At 36.1% G+C, this 19,021-nt stretch overlaps 1 protein-coding gene across 7 annotated transcripts in view; it reads left to right on the top strand.

Annotated features, from left to right (window-relative positions):
* EXOC1 (exocyst complex component 1) overlaps positions 1-5,950 on the top strand; it is a 60,134-nt gene extending 54,184 nt beyond the window's left edge. For all 7 annotated transcript variants that reach the window (XM_020975293.2, XM_020975297.2, XM_020975294.2 and 4 more), the window contains 3 exons: positions 1,442-1,641; positions 1,972-2,166; positions 5,221-5,950. In XM_020975293.2, the coding sequence (XP_020830952.1) occupies positions 1,442-1,641; positions 1,972-2,166; positions 5,221-5,373 (548 nt within the window). In that variant the 3' untranslated portion in view covers positions 5,374-5,950. The remainder of the gene's footprint in view (positions 1-1,441; positions 1,642-1,971; positions 2,167-5,220) is intronic.
* Positions 5,951-19,021: the final 13,071 nt, after the last annotated feature.

The raw sequence follows: 19,021 nt of genomic DNA, 5'->3' as shown, positions 1-19,021 counted from the left end.
TGCAAGAGGTGAATGGCATTTTTCATCTTTTTTTTTTTGGACTCTTGATCAGAGTTCTAAAGTCTTTCAAAGTTGTTTTTTTCAATAATGTTATCATTAAATAAACTGTTCTCCTAGTTCTGCTCACCCTACTCTACATTAGTTCATAGAGGTCTTCCAGTTTCCTCTAAAACGATCTATTTTGTTATTATTTATGTATTAATAGTATTCAGTTATATTCACAATACCACAGTTCGTTTAGCTTTTTTCAGTATGAAAACACTCTCTTAGTTTCTAATTTTAGGAGATATATACATACATACATACATACATACATACATGCATACATACATATATATACACACACACACACATATATATTACATAAACATATGTATAGGTACTTTAATTTCTCAAAGTTATTTTTTAAAAGAAATATATGGTGTGTGTGTTTATATATATATATATATATATATATATATATATATATATATATATATATATTTATACACACACAAATCCAAAAGCCATTCTCCTATAGCAAACAGTTCTCAAAATAGAATTAAACTTTTAGAAACCGTATAAAAGAATGTTCTAAATCAGTAAGAGGAATAGAAATAAAAACTTAATTTTCTTCTCACTCCCCTAGACTTGGCAAAAATGATAAAAAATGGGAATAATCAAAGTTGTAGAAAGGTAGGTACACTCAAGTACTGTTGGTGGAACTGTAAATTGATCTAACCATTATGGGTTATTGGACCTTCAAAAAGTGACTAAAATATCACTTGACTCAAAAGATACAAGAAGGCATGGGTGTGGAACAGTGCATGTAGTCTCAGACTTTTTTTGATATTTGATTTAGTTCTACTGAACTAATTGATTTTTTTTCCTGCTTTTTCTTTGTTATAAAAGATTACTTTCTGTGAAGCGAAGAGATAGGAGAACAGCACAATGAGAAATATGATACAAAATATGTTAATATAATTTTTAAACTTTGAAATAAATCTCCAGATTAAATATATGGAAATGGTAAAAGAACGTCTTGAAAAAGTAGATGAGGGCAGATTGTGATTGTTAAATCTCTTCCTAAGCATGATTCAGCTTAAAAATAGCCCCTCTTCTCATCATGCATGCTTACACCAGGAAAAAAATCCTCAAATCTCACTGTACTTAGTCTTTAGCTTCAACCTGATCTTCTCTACATCTTTTACTGAAGGTGGTAAGTTGCCTAAATGACCAATTCGAGTTTCATCTCCTCTTTCACAAGTGCCAAAAGACAGCAGAAAAAGAAAAAGGCACCAGTTCTAAGTAATCAAAAGTTGGCATTGCTAATAGACTCTGTCGATAGAATTCAAAAGAGTTCCACTTTTGGGTGGGGTTTGGTTTGGGTATTTTTTGGATGTCTTTTTACCATCCAAAAAGGCTTTGATTTTTTTTTTAACTCTTTTTAATCTTATTTTAGTGGAGAAAGTAGCAAATGAAAGCCAGAAGACTCCCAGGGATGTGGTGATGATGGAGAACTTCCACCATATTTTTGCAACTCTTTCTCGTTTGAAAATTTCATGTCTAGAAGCTGAAAAAAAAGAAGCCAAGCAGAAGTATACAGATCATCTTCAGTCTTATGTTATCTATTCTTTAGGACAACCTCTTGAAAAACTAAATGTAAGTACTTTTTTATTGTTTTTTAGGTCCAGAACGTAAATATTATACATGTGCAACGCATAAACAAGTTTTTAAATCTTATGTGTATTTTGAGGTACAAAAATATCCTTCCATCTTCATCCACAGCCCAGTTTAATTATTGAGTTTTTAAATCAACTAGCAGCAGTGCTTAGAAAGTCACAATATTTTTTTCATCTTGAAAAGCTTTTGCAGTAGGGAATATTACAAGTCATTAAGATTTTTATCTGTGGTTTAAATTTCATACAAGATACAAGAAAAACAGGTCATGTCACTCCTGATTGTTAATTTTCTGATTGAATTTCATTATAGCATTTCTTTGAGGGTGTTGAAGCTCGAGTAGCACAAGGTATAAGAGAAGAAGAAGTAAGTTATCAACTTGCATTTAATAAACAAGAACTTCGTAAAGTTATCAAAGAATATCCTGGAAAGGAAGTGAAGAAAGGACTAGATAATCTCTACAAGAAAGTTGATAAGCACCTTTGTGAAGAAGAGAATTTGCTTCAGGTATGGATTTTTGTTCCTTTGACTAAATAATCCCAAAGTCTTACAAAAGTCTTTTTTCCCCTCAAAACCTCCTTGTACAGACAACTTACAGAAGCAAAAGATCAGGAATGATCTTAATGCTTAATTAATTAATTTGCTTCATTAATTAATCAATCAACTAACACTTAATGCTCCCAGATTTGCAGATCAGGTTAGTGGAGGGGTGAATTAACGTCAGACATTTCTGAGTCAGTGTTTCTGCAGTAATCTTAAGAAAATAATATGCCTAAAGGTTTCACATTACTATCTGTTTAGGCACAAGCATTATTACGTTTGAATTATTTAACTTCTGCACCATGAGTATGGTATATAACACTTTTTATTTGGAATGTTTAAAGATTTTGTTTCTAAATTTTTAATCATTTGTTTAAGTGATGATGTAGTGGGAGTATATTGCTTTTACATCATGACAATAATAACTGCTTTATAACATATTTGATATAAAACTGTTATGGAGTTACTTTGTTGATTTTGTTTTAGAAATATAATATAAATATATAAAAAAAGAAGATACCAAAGGCATGAAAAGTATCATAACTTCTTGTTACCAAAAAACGGCAACTGAGAGAGCATCAAAAACTGCCAGTCTATATATCTGCTTTACTATCTATTTAAAATTTTTATGAAACTAATCTACATATATGTCAAGGACGTCCTCAGTGAGGGTGTTAGAAGGGAACAGGCAGACAAACCATATTCCACAGAATAACTCACCTTTACCTTTCACAGAATTGACTGGAAGATGTAGAGGATTTGCACTTGATCACCTTTTGTTGACTGTCCAAAAAAAGTGTTTGAATTGGTAAAATTGAATATCACCCTAAAAGACTTCTACAGAGTGGATGAGAATGCCCACTGGTTCAGATTATGATAAGTAGTTGGAGAGACAATCTAAAGAGTGGTATGTGTATGTAAGAGAGAGAGAAAAAGAGATGTGTCTGTATATATAGACACATATCTATGTCTGTACCCATACTGCATATGTGCATATACTCACAATGTATTACTAAAAACAACTGAGAAAGCGTCAATAACTACCGACGGAATGGTGCATCAATGTGGGCATGTCTGTATTGTGTGTATATATACATAAGAGAGACAAAAAATAAATGGTCAGCAAGAAAACAGTCACAATCTAAACTCTACACCTTTCAGTCAACTTTGTGATAGTTAAAAATTTGTTCTGTAAAATATTGCTTGCCTGTCTATTCTCTGATAGCCTCGTGAGGATCTCCTTGATGCCTAGGCAGATTAGTTTCATTAAAACTTTATATAGATAGAAAGGAGTAAATGTAGGAATTCTAGACAGCAGTCTGGCAGAAATTAGATTTAGACCAGCACCCTCACTATACACCAAGATAAACTCCAGATGGATTCATGACCTACATATGTAACCAGATTAGAGAATCAAAGAAGAAATTTCCCTTCAGATTTATAGATTAAAACTTTATAACAAGTGATAGAGAAGAACATACAAGATAAAATGAACATTTTTGATTAAATAAAATCTAGACTTATTTGTGTAGAAAAGATTGTAAGACAAGTAACTGGAAAAAATCTTTCCAACAAATTTCTCTGATAAAGGATATAAGGAACTGATTCAGTATATATGATTGAGAAACATTCCCCAATAGACAAATGGTCAAAGTATATGAATAGTTTTCAAAAGAAGAAATCTAAGCTAACAACAATTATATGAAAAAATGCTATAAATGATTAATGATTAGAGAAATGCAAATTTAAAGCAATTTTTAGGTTTCATCTACCTCATACCTATTAGACTGGCAAAGATGACAAAAGAGGGAAAACAGGTACACTGGTTGGGGTATGTTGGTGGAGCTGTGGATAGTCTCAGTAGATGAAAATGCAGTGGGTAATCTTCCTTGAAAAAAGGCATCTCTCAAGTTAAAATTATTTCAGTGATATACAACAAGAGTACTAACTTTGTTCATCAGTCCACTTAATGTCAGCATTAAAGTATAAAAACAGGGAAACGTGCTCATTTAGTATGTTCACCCAGGTTATAAAAATTTGGATTTTCTGTACATAGTGCAAATAGAAGGTTCCCCCATCAGTGGTGAAGCTTTCAAAGAAAAATAGTTAAATAAAACCAAATGAGAAAACATCCAAACCTGATATCAATAAAATATTGTTTAAAATTTATAAGAATAAAAAAATTTAGCAGTAAAAGTCATCTGAGAATAACCTAAACCCAAATATGCAAGTTATTCACTTTAACATACAACAGTGCTATTTTGAATGGATGGAAGCAGCCTGAAAAGACATTCTAAGTATGCTAGCTTACACTGAGTCACTCAGTAGACTTATGGACAAGTTGGATCTGCTGTTCAGCTGAGAACCTTTTTTGATGTTGACCAGGAAATCTGGGAGCCCTCCCTGAATGCCTACATATACGGGATTTGATATTGTTACACATCAGTGGGAGGTAGAAAATGATTTCCAAGGGCGCTGTGGCAACAGGAATTGCATTGTACTGATGTTATTTGTAAAACAGTATTGGTTATAGCAACTGTATGTGAGGTAGGCTTACAACATCACCTTATCTTCTAAAATCTTGAGTCTTGTGGCCAGACATTTGGCAGCACTTTGAAAGAGGCCTTATTTTAAAAAATTTTTAAGTTAAATTTTTCTGATAATTAGAGCTACATAGTTAGTATAAACTAAATTGTATCTCCCCAGGACATAGCACTTACTAGATGCTTAATAAATTATTGCTGATAGATAAAAATAATAGCTAACTGTTTATATAGTGCATACTGTCTATGTGCCAGACACTGTGTTAAGCACTTTATAATTATTGTCATTGGATCCTCACAACAACTCTGAGAGGTAGGTTTTATTATTATCCCCATTTTACGGATGAGGAAACTACAGTGAAGACAAATTAATAGAATTAGAATGAATTTTGCCCATATGTAATTATACTTGGCCATGCCATATTTCCCCTTAGTTATTTGTCACAATTTGATGTTTTCTTTCCATCTTTTGTAATAGGTGGTGTGGCACTCCATGCAAGATGAATTTATACGCCAATATAAGCACTTTGAGGGGTTGATAGCACGATGCTATCCTGGATCTGGTGTTACAATGGAATTCACTATTCAGGACATCCTGGACTATTGTTCTAGCATTGCACAGTCACATTAGACCCAACTGAAAAAAACCTAACAGTGTGTTTTAAAAATGCCAGGCAATATCCAGATATATCAAACTACATGCTTCAAAAACCTGAATTTGTAACTTTATGTATTATTGAATATTGCTAAATGTTAGGTAAATGTATAGTAACCAACTACAAATATTAAATGCAACATTACAGACCCTAAGTAGATGCAGCATTGTTCACTTACTAGGCTATGTACTAATTTAACATAATAATTTTCTGTTCATTTAAATTGCACTTATTTTTCTATCATTGTGCAGGAGATTTACATTTGTGGATCCCTTTCTTGCTAGTGAGTATTGTAATCTGGAGTGTGTGAAGTGCATTGGAAATACAGTGGACACTCCGACTTTAACGCATTCTCTTTCTTGAGAATCACGTAACCTTTAAAATACTGTTCAGAACTGTTTTATTTTGCAGTTTTGTGTGTGTGTGTGTGTATTGGGAGGAGAGATAAAGACATTCATTTGAATATTTGTAAGCTTATGTTTTGAGGATTATGCAACTGTGTGATATTAACTGTGTCACTGACAGTGAAGTAAAGAGATTTTTTTAAGTTAACTTTGTACTTATTTTGATGGTATTTATTTTATTTGCAGTTCAATTAGAAATCATTAAGCACCTGCAACAACAACAAAAAAAAACAACAGCAACCCAATCCTGCCATCAAGAACCTTATGTTCTACTGAAGAACTCAGGAAAGGTTTCATGTAGGAGGTGGCACCTAAGCTGATGAAAAGAAATAAGGATTTTATGAGACCAAGCTGAGAAGGGGGTGCATTTCACACATGGGAGCCACAGACTATGCAGCAGACTTCAATAGGATATCAATCCAGGGGATTTTATTTATTTTATTTTTATTGAAGACACAAAAGTGACACCCATTTGTTCACCAGTGTAAAGAAACTAACATTGCATTACTTTTTAAAAATTTAGCAACTAAACTTTTTAAAAATACATGCCTTGAAGTGAAAAAGGTGTGCACTTCAAGGACAGGAGACAACCTTAGGCAGAAACTGAATGGAGAAGGGAGAGGCAAGGTCATGTTCAGGGAAGAAGAGCAAGTAGGCTTGTCTTGTCAGGCTGGAGTGTAAAGTCTGTGAAGGAGAGTAAGATGTCATCAGCCTAGAAATGTAAGCTAGAGCCAGATCTTGAAGGGCTTTTAAATTCCAGACAAAGAAGTTTGTGTCTTATCCATGAAGGATGTGGGAGCCAACTGAGTGTTTTGAGTGAGGGAATGAATGACATGATCAGACCTGGCTTTAGAGATATCAGTCTGGCTAGGTGAATCAGGGATTGGAAGGAGTAGAGACTGGAGGCTGGCATCACTGTAAGTAGACCATTGCAAAGGTTCAGAGAAGAAGCAGGGAGGGGCTGAACAAAGGCCAGAGGTATGTGAGTGTGAGAAAAGGGGATGGGTTTTTTGGATAAGCCCTTAAACATAATGCTTTTAATAATGAATGATTCACTTGTTCAAAATAGTAGCCACTGTTTAGGGGAACTTAGAAGTTTTGGGATTTCATGGAAGTCCAGAAAGCCCAGTATAATAGGAAAGGTCGTCTTCAGAGAGCTTCAGGGCTAATGCTACAAAGAGGAGATGTGACTCAGTCTGACTTGTTCTCTATGTTGATGCCCAGCTTATGAATATAGGTATCTATCTTCGCATCCTACTGAACTAGAACACAACACACAACAAAATAAACACAAGTCACAGGAATCACCATGGACATTGGCCTGCTGCTTGGTGAGGCTCCCAGCCCCACTGCCCTGTACTGTTGAGGTAGAATCCACAAAACTTCACAACTTATTAGATGGGGGATGGGGAATAAAGAGGCTCCCAATGATTCCAACATTGCAAGCTTAGGTGATTGGACAGTAGTGTCCTCAGCAGAAATAGGGAAGTTAGAAGGGTTCGAGGGGTAAAGAACTTGAGTTGTGTTTTGGATGTATTAAGTTTAAAATGTCCGTGGGCCATCTGATTAAATATCTACTAGGCAGCTGGTGGTGTAGCAAAAGGGCCACAAAATACAGCCTTGATAGAAATGTAATTTGTTAAGTATCCTTCCTAGCCGAAAGCAGCAAAGCCATTTCTTCCCCACTGATGCCCCAGTAAATATTTAACAACCAGCTTTTCAAAAACCAAAAGAAACATATGCAGGACACACTTAAGTTTAAGCAGTATCAGTATCAATTTTTCTGTCACTTTTCTTAAACATAGACAATAAATAAAACAATAAATCAAGCCCAGATGCTTATTGATTTCCAAGGTATAAATGCTTATGCTGAAAATATAACAATTGACTCTTGAGAGCCCTTTGGAGCTGGTTCTGTCTCACCTCTGCTTCTACCCCACCCCCTCTATATCCACCTATAGTTAAAGAAAGAATGCCAGCATTGCTATTGCTCATATTTGTTGAGCATTGGTGAATTGTGCCAGTCTCTATTTCATCTACCCTCTCATCCCTCTTCAAAAGAAAATGATCAGGTAACAGGGATGGTAGATTAGAACTGTATGTTAAAATATATTTATGGAAGTCCACAAACTTAGAATGAATGAATGACAGCACAGTTGGCTAAGGATAAATGAGAAAAGAAACAGAAGTGATATTGTTACATATGATTACAGCTGGGGAATGGTTTTTGTTTCCTTGTTACAGTTCATAATACCAACACACAGGCAAAAAACAGTAATGACAGATAACTTACAGTAATTGCCAGCTGCTAGAAGTCATATTCCTTTTTTTTTTTTTGGCTGGGCAATTGGGGTTAAGTGACTTGCCCAGGGTCACACAGCTAGTAAGTATCAAGTGTCTGAGGCCACATTCGAACTCAGGTCCTCCTGATTCAAGGGCCAGTGCTCTATCCACACCTAGCTGCCCCTAGAAGCCATATTCTAATCAAAGTAGAGTTTCTGATTTCAAGACCTGCCCTCTGTCTGCCACATCATTTTGCCCTTTCTTAAAAGAATGTGAAGTAGAACTATAAAACCAGGGAACCAAACCTAAAACTTTCCCCAACATAGGGTGTAGAAACATCATCATGTAAAGAGAGAATGAAAAAGTTTTTTAAAGGTAACAAATTTGTGCAGAGACTAAGATGGGTCCAGTTCTTAGCCCATGTAGCACAAAAAGTATCAGTTATTTTGTTGCTAGTAGATATCTGTTAATTAACAAGCACTTATTATGTACTTTCTGTACATCATTTGCTGTGCACCAGTAGTCACAGAGTATCCAATGGCTAGGGATAAGAGAATGAAACAATCCCTATTTGCAGGGAGCTTACATTCTCATGTATAATAAATCCTGGTTATACTATACCTGAGTATTGTGCTGAATTCCAGGCATCATATTTTAGGAAGCATACTGACAAATTAAGAGTTCATCTATAGGACAGGGGTCATGATTGACACAAGAGTAGGAACTGTACCATAAGTAAGTGATTACAGTATGGCTTTTGCCTTGTTGACTGTTTCATCCCTTCAAAAGTAAAAAGTGACAGAGGCAGCTACCACTCTGGCCAACAAGAACAAACTAGAAACAATGGGAACCTTGATAGAAAGTGACTACGTCAACTTCAAGTGTGGAAGAACAGAAGAGAAGACTTTTGTGGGGCCATGATCCCTTTTTTATGATGTTCAATGACTTGTCATTAGGAAGAGGGATTAGAATTGTTCTCTATAACTCTAGAGGGGAGGAAAAAAAGGCAGTTGGCAAATGTTATTTGGCAGTAGATTTCAGCTCAACATAAGAAAGTTTGTTACTTAAAATGAAGATATTTCTAGTGACTTTCATCATGGCATTTGACAACATCTATCTTGATATCCTTGTAGACAAAGTGGAGAAACAAGATGATAGTATAATGTGGTTTATTCACAACTAGTTAAATAATTTTACCCAAAAAATGGTAATTAATAGATCCATGTTAAACCTAGAGAAAGGGTCTCTAGTGGTGTGTCTTCAGAAAGCTATGCATTTAGCCTTGTTCTTTGAAACATTTTTATTAATGGGTAAAGATATAAATAATGCTTATGAAATTTGCAGACAGCACAAAATTAGGAGGAAGAGCTAATATATTGATTGAACAACACCCCCAAAAAAACCTTGATCAAAAAACCAAAAAAATGGGCCAAATCTTAATAATGTAAAATTCAATAGGGATCCAAAGGTCAAATATGCAGACACAGGATGTGAGAGATGTTGCTAGACATTAGTTCATGTGAAGAAAGGCAGGAGAGAGGCAGAATGGCATAGTAAATAGAGAGGTAGCTTCAGAATCAGGGCCTACCTGGGTCCAAGTCCCACTTCTCATGCATATTTGACTTGGGTGATCCTGGGGAAGTCAACTGACTTCTTAGAAACCCAGACAACCCTTTTAAAAATAAAAGTTGCAAAGCACTTGCTGATCTGCCATTCATAAAGGGACTTCCTTTGCTTGGGAATTCTCTATATCAATGAAATCACAGGCCTGTGACCAAACCACACATAAAAGGGGTGGGCGTCTTAGGGGCTTTAATATGTGTACTGAGGCTCAACACGACCAAACATTGCAACACTGCAATGAAAAAAAAAACACCCCAACATTAGTAGAAGCACTGTATCCAGAATGACAGTCTCATTTTTAGTCACATATCTGGTATCGTAAAGTTTCCTCTTTTCCAGGCTAATTATCCCCCAGTTCCTTCAACTGATCTTATGGGGATGGGCATCATCCCTCACAAATGGGCTCACAGAGAACAGCAACAAAGACTTCTGTAACTTAAAATCAGATGGCTGTCTGAAGTTGGGGGCTTCAAGCCCAATCTAGGAAATCAAAAGAATGGACTTATGGTATAGTTCCTACTCTTGTGTCTGTCACAGCCACTGTCCTCTAGATGAACTCTAATTTGTCAGTGTCCTTCCTAAAATATGATGCCTAGAATTGAATGCAATACTCAGACATAACCAGGATAGAGTATGGTTTCTGTTTTTATTATGCATGAAAATGTAATCTCCCTCCAAATAGGGATTGTTTCATTCTCTTATCCCTAGCCACTAGATATTCTCAGTGAATACTGGTGCACAGCAAATGGCACATAGAAAGTGCATAATAAGTGCTTGTTAATTAATAGATATCTACTAGCAACAAAATAACTGATACTTTCCCTGCTACATGGTCTAAGAATTGGACCCTCCCTGGTCTCTGCATAAGTTCATCACTTTTAAAAAACTTAGACTTTTTTGTTCTCCCTTTACATGATGATGTGTCTACCCTCCATGTTGGGGAAAGTTTTAGGATTGGCTCCCTGGCTTTATAGTCCTACTTCCCCACCTTTTAAAAAGGGGCAAAATGATGTGGCAGATAGAGGGCAGGTCTTGAAATCAGAAGACCTTTGTTCAAACTCTGCCTCACATACCTTATCTGTGTGACCCTGGGCAAGTGACACAGATTTCTTCTCTTTGAAATGAAGGAATTAAACTTGATGAGCTGTCTATATTCTAGCTCTAAGTCTATGATCCTATAGGTCCCGACTCTAGGACATTTCTACTCTTCTTAGATTCTTTCATGAAAACTGACATCACTCAACAATGCTTCTGTTAATATCCAGGGTCTTTCTCCCTTTGTAATGCACTTCCCTTTGAGATTCCAGGGTCATTTTGTAATTTCATAATGAGGCATCAGACTAGAACTTCAGTGGTTCCATTAATGAATACAGGTACAAAAATACTAAGCAAAATATCCGCAAGTACAATACAGTAACATTAAAAATCATTCATCACCACCAAATAGGGCCTTTCCTAGAAATAATAATATAATTGCAGGTGATGGAGGGAGGACTGGCCAAAGAAGGATCAATTCTTACAGCATGCATAGTATGTTCTGCCTGGTATCAACGCACTTGGCGGCTTAGTAAGCTGCCTCCTAGAAATGTTTGATATAGGAGTCCTGGTCCTTTCCTTCCTTGAGTATGTGAAGGTGTTCTGAATGTTTCCTCTCAGCTTACTATGGAATAACAAAATAATACTGGCTGGCTGCCAGTAGATATACAAAAGACTCCAAGTACAGAAGAACTATCTCTTCTCTGAAGGCTTTTAAGTGAAGAGGAAGAAGTGTCCTAGACATCAAGATGATGGAGGGGTCTGTTCCTCTCTCATCCACTTACCATGAAGCCAGAACGCATGATACTGCTCTTCTTCTGTGTTAGTTGGGTTTATTCTTATCCTGATCTTAGATGGATGAGTATCAGAAAGAGATAGAACAAGTAATTTTCTGTGAGTTTTGAAAGATCAAAAGAACCAACAAAGATTCAGAAACTGGAATCCATAGTAGAGTGCTCATAGGAGCAACAGTAGTCTGGTAGTAGCCTTGAAGAGTAACCTTCTTGATCCCCACAGTGAATCCACCAGGCATGGGGGATAGAAAGACAGATGAAGTCCCTTTCTACTGGATACTAATAAATACCAAAGAAGAGGCATAGCAAGTTAATCCCTCTGAAATACTTTAACATCAAAAGTTGATTCGATTCTTTTTTTTTAAGGTATGAAAGCCTACAAACTTTCTTAGGAATGTGTGCTGGGTTCATATTAAATGTTATATAACCTCATTGCTTAGAAATCTTTTTAGAACTGTCTCTTAAGTGCTACAATATTGACCACTCACTGTTGACCACGAAGTAGATGGACTATAATCAATGTTTGTTGGTTATAAATTGGCAAAAAATGGACATCAAGTAGGGGAGGAGGCTTGCAGGATAGGAGGGCCAGGGAAAGGACATTAAGCTAGTCAGAATATCAAATCCAAAAAATTACTCAAGGACTGAAGAGCTTTTTTTTTTTTAGTGTAACAAATATGATACACATTATGTTATTACAAAACACTTTAAGTTTCTTCAAGTGCATATAGGTATACAATACTGTTTTAAATTTTTTAATATATTTATTTTTAATAAAGCCTTGAAAACACACAGAATTTCCCTTCCAAAGAGCTATAGAGCCTTTATATTTGTTGTATGCATCTAATATATTATCATGATTTTGGGGACCAGCAAGGGACAATGATTTATTTTCTCCATTTTGCAGATGGGAAGATGAGAAAAAGTGAACTTAGGGTAGACTTGTTTTACAAATATAAACCTTGCCCAAAGTCACAAAGCTGGAACCAGAGCAAGGACCAGAAAGGCTCTCAAGCTCTCAAGTTTGACAGATAACATATATAACCTTGCATTGCCAAGACAACTTTAAATCCTTTCTAGCTCATCTTTCCTTCCCAAATAGGGGTCATGCCTTCTGATCTCTACACAGCCTGAAAGTACCAGTGGGATGCAGTTTTATAGCACTGTTTAATTCATTTAATTCAAAACCAATAGGTACTCTATACTTCCTTTGAGAAGTAAAATCATGTTTACCAGACATATTGATAAAAACAAGGTACAGTAAACCCTTAGCTTTCTGGAACCCTGCATTCTTCTTGATAACAGTTTTCTGAACAGGTGAGGGTGTCCCCTTCTAAAACCTAAACTTGAAAAATTTTATCACATTAGATGAAAATCTTTCTAAAATATATTACATACTTTTCTGTCTCTTCCTCCCTTTTTATTGATGCCTTTTCTTTGTACAACACCTCCATTTCCAAATATATTCCTTTCCCTCCTGTATCCAGTGAATGTTCTTTGTAACAAAAATTTATAAGAGAAATAAAAAAAGAGGAAAAAAAGCAGTGTGACAAAACAACGCATTTGACAGTGTACACAACATTCCATACTCATAATCACTGCCACTTCTGCAATGAATTCTTTGTCTTCTTAACAAAGCCTACTGAACATAATTGATTTTTTTCATGATGGCTCAAAATCATTATTATGAACATCAGTTTTTAAAAAAATTATTTATAACCACTTCCCCCCCAAAAGAAACCCTTTATCATGAGAAATACAGTAAAGCAAAACAAACAGACAAATTGATCATGTCTAAAACTATGTACCTTATTCAGCACCCATACTCCTCTACCTCTCTACCAAAAGAGATATATGTTTTGTCATTAGTTCTATGGCATCAAGATTGTTCCTTGCATTGATCTGAATGTTGATGTTTTGTGGCATTTTTCTTTACATTATTGTTCTCGTAGTGTTCTCTTGGGTCTAGCTAACTTCTTCTGCATCAGTTCATACAAGTTTCATGTTTCTCTTAATTCTTCATATTTGTTATTTCTTATGGTACAATAATATTCCATCAACTAAATATATGGCAATTTTATACGTGACCAATTATTGCTGCTCATATGTAATTACATCATATATAACATATCTCTCCTATGTATCATATATAATACATCCCACCAATATATATCATATATAATATATCCCTCCAATTATTTGCAGGGACTAAGCTACAATTTCATTGCCATAGAGAACTCCCTGTGAAGAAACTCCTTTCCATTAGGGCATATAGGCCCCTGTTCTGTATAACTTGGAGTCAGTTGCCTTGATCACTGGGAGGTTGAGGCTGGCCCACGATCACAGCCCATTTGTATCAGAGGCAATACTTGAACACAAGTCTTCTTGACTTTAGAGCTGAGTCTCTATCTACTCCACCATACTACCTCTCATTATTTCACTGTGCTAAAAATATAATGATGGCTTTGGGGCCTATTGAGGTGGCTCAGATTTTGCACTAAATGGCCTGAAACTTCCACATTCTTTTGGCTCTGTGTTTTACTCTTTACAATTGTTCTGCTTTAATGTCAGTTCTTCTGAAGGCTTCTTTCCCCTTCCAGAAAAACAAGGAGGAGGAGGAGCAGGAGGAAGAGAATAAGAATAAGACAAAACACATTTTATGAAGGAATTCTGCTTATAATCTTCTGTCACTTTCCTCCATAGTGTTTTAGAAATAAATACATGCCATAAGTCTGTGTTGGCCTTGGCAGCCATATCTCCATGCTTGGACTGTCTGATGGCTGGCAACTTGTCCATTCTTTTATGCTCTATAGTGACTTTTACTTTGGTTGGGCTTCCATCACAAAGGATGATAATCAGAGCCAAAATCTTTACTTGAAATCATTTCCCATCTTTCAGAGTCAGTAGCTTATTTTAAGCTTATTTTAAATGGGTTGAGTTGAAGCTGCTGTAATTATAAGAAGTATCTTCTAATCTTTATCCTCAAATGAATGTTGATTTTTGACCTGTGCTGATCTGACTTTTCTCAGATGGCTGATTCTTAACAGTTGATTCTTAAATGATTTCCTCCTTGGTAACTAGTCACTTTCTGTCTATTAAAATAGAATCAATTTCATTTTTGGGTTCAAATGTTCAGTACTTATCACCTTCCACTTTCTTCTTGAAATATTCTACTTTCACTCTGATCCATCTAGAAATGTTCTTGGAATGATCTGGCTGATTTGGAAAATATGGCAAATCACTCAGCCTCCCTAGTTTCCTTATGTGTAAAAGAAAGAGGTTGGATTAGATGGCTTCTGAAGTACCTTCCCATTCTAGAACCCAGTAAGAGCCTATCATCTGATTATTACTCTTTACACCACAGGCGCTGTAAAAATAAGCAAATGAGTGCAAATTGAGAGGCAAAGCATTAAACTCTAGGGGAGTTTAGAGAAGGGAGAGAGAGATGACTGTGGGCTGGAGTAGACACAGAAAACTTCACAAAGACAGGAGGTAGGACATGAGCTAGTCCTTTTAGAATGGGTAGTAATAGCAATAATAATAGCTAATACTTATATAGCTCTTTGAAATTTGTAAAGTAATATAATATATACATACATACATTAACACATACATATATAGTCTCATTTTATCCTCACAACAACCATGAGAAGTAGGTATTTTTATTCCTATTTTATAGATGTGAACACTAAGGATATCAAAGAGAATTCCCTAGGCACATAGGCAGGAAGTGATTAAGACAGAATTTAAATTCAGATTCAACTCTATTCAATAAAAATTTATTATGCACTTATGTGCCAGATCTTACTTATTCTAAGTCTAGCACTCTACCCACTATATTACCTATTCCTTGGATTCATGATCCTCCATTCCTTATATATTCACTATTTATTCACTCTCTGTAGTGGCAATGGCCCTGGAAATCTTGAGAAGTCATGTGTTTGGGGCAGTGAAGTAGTGCAGTGGATAGAGCTCTGGCCTTGGAGCAAGGAGGACCTGAGTTCTGACCTCAGACACTTGACACACTTACTAGCTGTGTGACCCTGGGCACGTCACTTAACCCTGAGTGCCTCATCAAAAAAAAAAAAAAAGGCATGTGTTCTTCCCTGACAAAGGCAAAAAATCCAAATCACCAAAATGAAACCAGAGCCCCTGGAACAACAAAATCTTGAGGCTAAGGCAGTGATAGGATAGAGCTCCCTCCCTTGTTGCCCCTTCACATTTTCACTTTCGGGCTACACCCAGTTCCTCTGTATATAGAAACACGAATCACTCCATCAATCAACACCTATTACATGCCTGACACTGCTAGGTTTGGGGGATACAAAAACAAAAGTGAAACAGACCTCGCTCTCAAGGAGCCTACATTCCACCAAGGAGACAGATACATATTTAAGTAAATATAAAATATCTAAAAGGTAATTTTGTGGGGGTGAAAGGAGAAGACTAGTAGCACTAAGGTGGGTAGAAGAATCAGGATGGGCTTCGCATTGAAGATGGCATGTGAGCTGACCTCTAAAGCCTTTAATAGATACTCATTAATGTTATTTCATAAAGCCTTCGACCATTCTCATGTCATAAACACTAGATACACAGAATCAGAGATGAATTAGATAAGTAAACCACAATTACCTAAGAAGGCAAGAGCAGATTAAGAAATTCACTGATTAATCAATGTCAGCTATAAATCACACTGCTTCGGTATTTTTAAGCCTCAAGCATAAATGAATAATACATTTTAGACAGCCTATGTTCCCTTCCTCAACAGGAGGAGGGGAATGCATAGAAAGAAACAGCTAGAATGATGGATCTATGAATGCAGCCCTGTCCACCACCAATACCACCCCCACTCACACACCAAAGGAACATCTGACCACATCTTTAAGTCCTTATCTAGCTTGTTCTTAAGAGGGGTATTCAAAAGGTGCCTGGGGTGTCAGTGCATTTTAAGAAAGTTCTGCTTTGTTTGCCTTCCTGAGAATAAATTAGGATTATTCAGTGCCACTACTCCTGCTTAGGCCTAGCCTTAGTTCTGGGCTAGGATTACCTAGAACCTTATATAGGCCATGTGCTGATTTGCCTCTAAAATGCTGAGAACTGAAGTGGGAGCTGGGAAGCTGGCAGAGCATATTGGCCCATATAACCTTGCATCTTTTCTATATGTCCCATTAATGACTTGCATATTAACAAAAATCTCTGTATTTACTTTTAAGTAGTGTAGACTTATATTTTTATTCCTTGAGATTTAGAAGTGGTCTAATTTGGTTTTTAAAAACCATTCTCATAATCCTTGGTATTATTGGGGTCATTCTCAAGCAGAATTTAATGTAGCCTCACAAGGTCATTTTCAAGTTCATACTTTCAGTCACAGAGCTAGGAGTTGAACCCAATATTCTTTGAGGCAATTGGGATTAAGTGACTTGCCCAAGGTCATATAGCTAGTGAGTGTCTGAGGCCAGACTTGAACTCAGTTCCTCTCTATCTACTGTGCCACCTAGATGACACCCCTCCCCCACAACATTCTTTATGTAGGAAGCAGTGGCCTTCTCTTCTGTCTTCTGTCTTCTCTTCTGGGAAAAAGTGAGGACACAGAAATCTCAGTTATCATGTGCTTTTTACTGAGTCACACACTTGTCGCCTTGCAGTATATACCCTTATTTCTGTGCGTACACAGTGTATGCTTCCTTCCTGCTGGGGCAGAAACACAGACTGTGACCTTTTATCTCAAGTGCCTTTGGCAGGTATGAGTTCAGAATCTGCTCCAACTCTGAAGATCTGGGCAAACACATTACTTCCTTCACCTGGAGACCAGGCCAGATTTCAAATGTGCTGATTCCTATGCCAGTGATCTGTTTGTTAGACTAGTATGTCTCTCTTCTATTTCAATCACTCTGCCAGAATTATGTCCTGTTTAGTGTTAAAAAAAAAAGTTACTGCCTTTTTAAAGGATGATTGATTGAACCATTCATTCCTCAGTGGATCCCATTTTTATTAGACTTCATCAGTCAGCAGAACGCCATATTTGTTATACTACACAATTCATCAAAAATGCTGAAAGCTTTGGACAATTACTGCCATGGTACCAGACATGGATATAAAACTGTGACTGCCTTGATGAAATGTCTTGTCATCATCCCCAACTACTTTGCTTTCTATTTTGTAGTGTAAGACAATTTGAGCACAGAGGAAACAATAAAAAGCATACCCTAAGAGGGCCAAAGAGAGAAAAGCTCCATGTGTACTAAAATTCATTTCACAGTACGTTTTTGTGGGAACAAAAAACTGAAAACAAAGTAGGTACAAATCAGTTGAGGAAGAGCTGAACAAATCATGGTATGGAAGTATAATAAAATACTGATCAGTAAGAAATTATGAATATGAAAATTTTGGAAAAAGATGGACTTGTATAAGCTAGTATTAAGCCACATAAGCTACACCATGAGGACAAAATATACAAGTACAATATAAATGAAAACAACTCTAAAAGGCAGCTGAATTCATATAAATTGTCAGGAACAATCTTGGCTCCAGAGAACCAATAATATGTTTTCTCTTTCTCTTATATGTAAATATATGAGAGACTGCTTATAAGTGTAAAATGTGGCATGTGCTGTCCAATGCAATGGTTTTGTTGGTAAGTTTTGCTTCACGTTTTTCATTGTTACAGGGTAGGATCCATTTTGACCTATCAGGAGATGACTATGGTACAGGAACAAAAGACGTCAATGGAATTTTTCTCTTAAAGAACTAATGAGAAAATTTACAAACAGACTTCCTATTCTTCATTTCATTCCAAGCCAAATCAAAAAGTAGTTAAGCAAATTAATGTTTAAATTAATACTCAAGTGGAGTATTAATTAAGCAAATTAATACTCAAGTGGAACTGTGAGCTCGTTGATTTAGGAATTAAGTCCAATGACGAATACTTCCCATCCATGCCTGCCCATTCTTCTCTGTATCATCCCAGAAGTTCGCCATTGGGAATCCAGCCAATATGGTGGAGGCCTTCTTCACTCTCCACTGTCATTATGAGGCTACAACTTGATTGCCTTATTTGTAATGTGCATGATTTAACAGACTTTCATCAGGAGCTTTTTCAACCTTTGTATTGCCAGACTAAAGCCCCAAACATTTCCATCAGTTTCTAAAAGGCACTACCTCTACTCTACAATTACATTAGTTGTGCTTTTCTGGATATTTTCAAGTTGCTTGAACAAGGATAGACTTATGTCTTATAGCCTAGATACAGTAACTTCTTCATGACCAATTCTGTCACTCTTAGTTTTTGCAGTAGTTGGGTTGGTAAAATAATCATACTGACAAATTAAAGAGCTATATCTGTACAGATTCTCCTGTTTTTAAAGTGACCTTTTTATGGAATTGATCACCCTAATCTCATGAAGCACTTTTTAATACCAAATTGAGGGTTTGCTTAAATTGATCAAGTGAGAAGTGGTGCTCTTATTTGCACATTGGTTCCAAAA

This window comes from Phascolarctos cinereus, unplaced genomic scaffold (genome assembly GCF_003287225.1).
Source record: "Phascolarctos cinereus isolate Bilbo 61053 unplaced genomic scaffold, phaCin_HiC Scaffold_9;HRSCAF=440, whole genome shotgun sequence".
Lineage (NCBI taxonomy): Eukaryota > Metazoa > Chordata > Mammalia > Diprotodontia > Phascolarctidae > Phascolarctos > Phascolarctos cinereus.
This window is presented reverse-complemented; position numbering and strand designations above follow the sequence as displayed.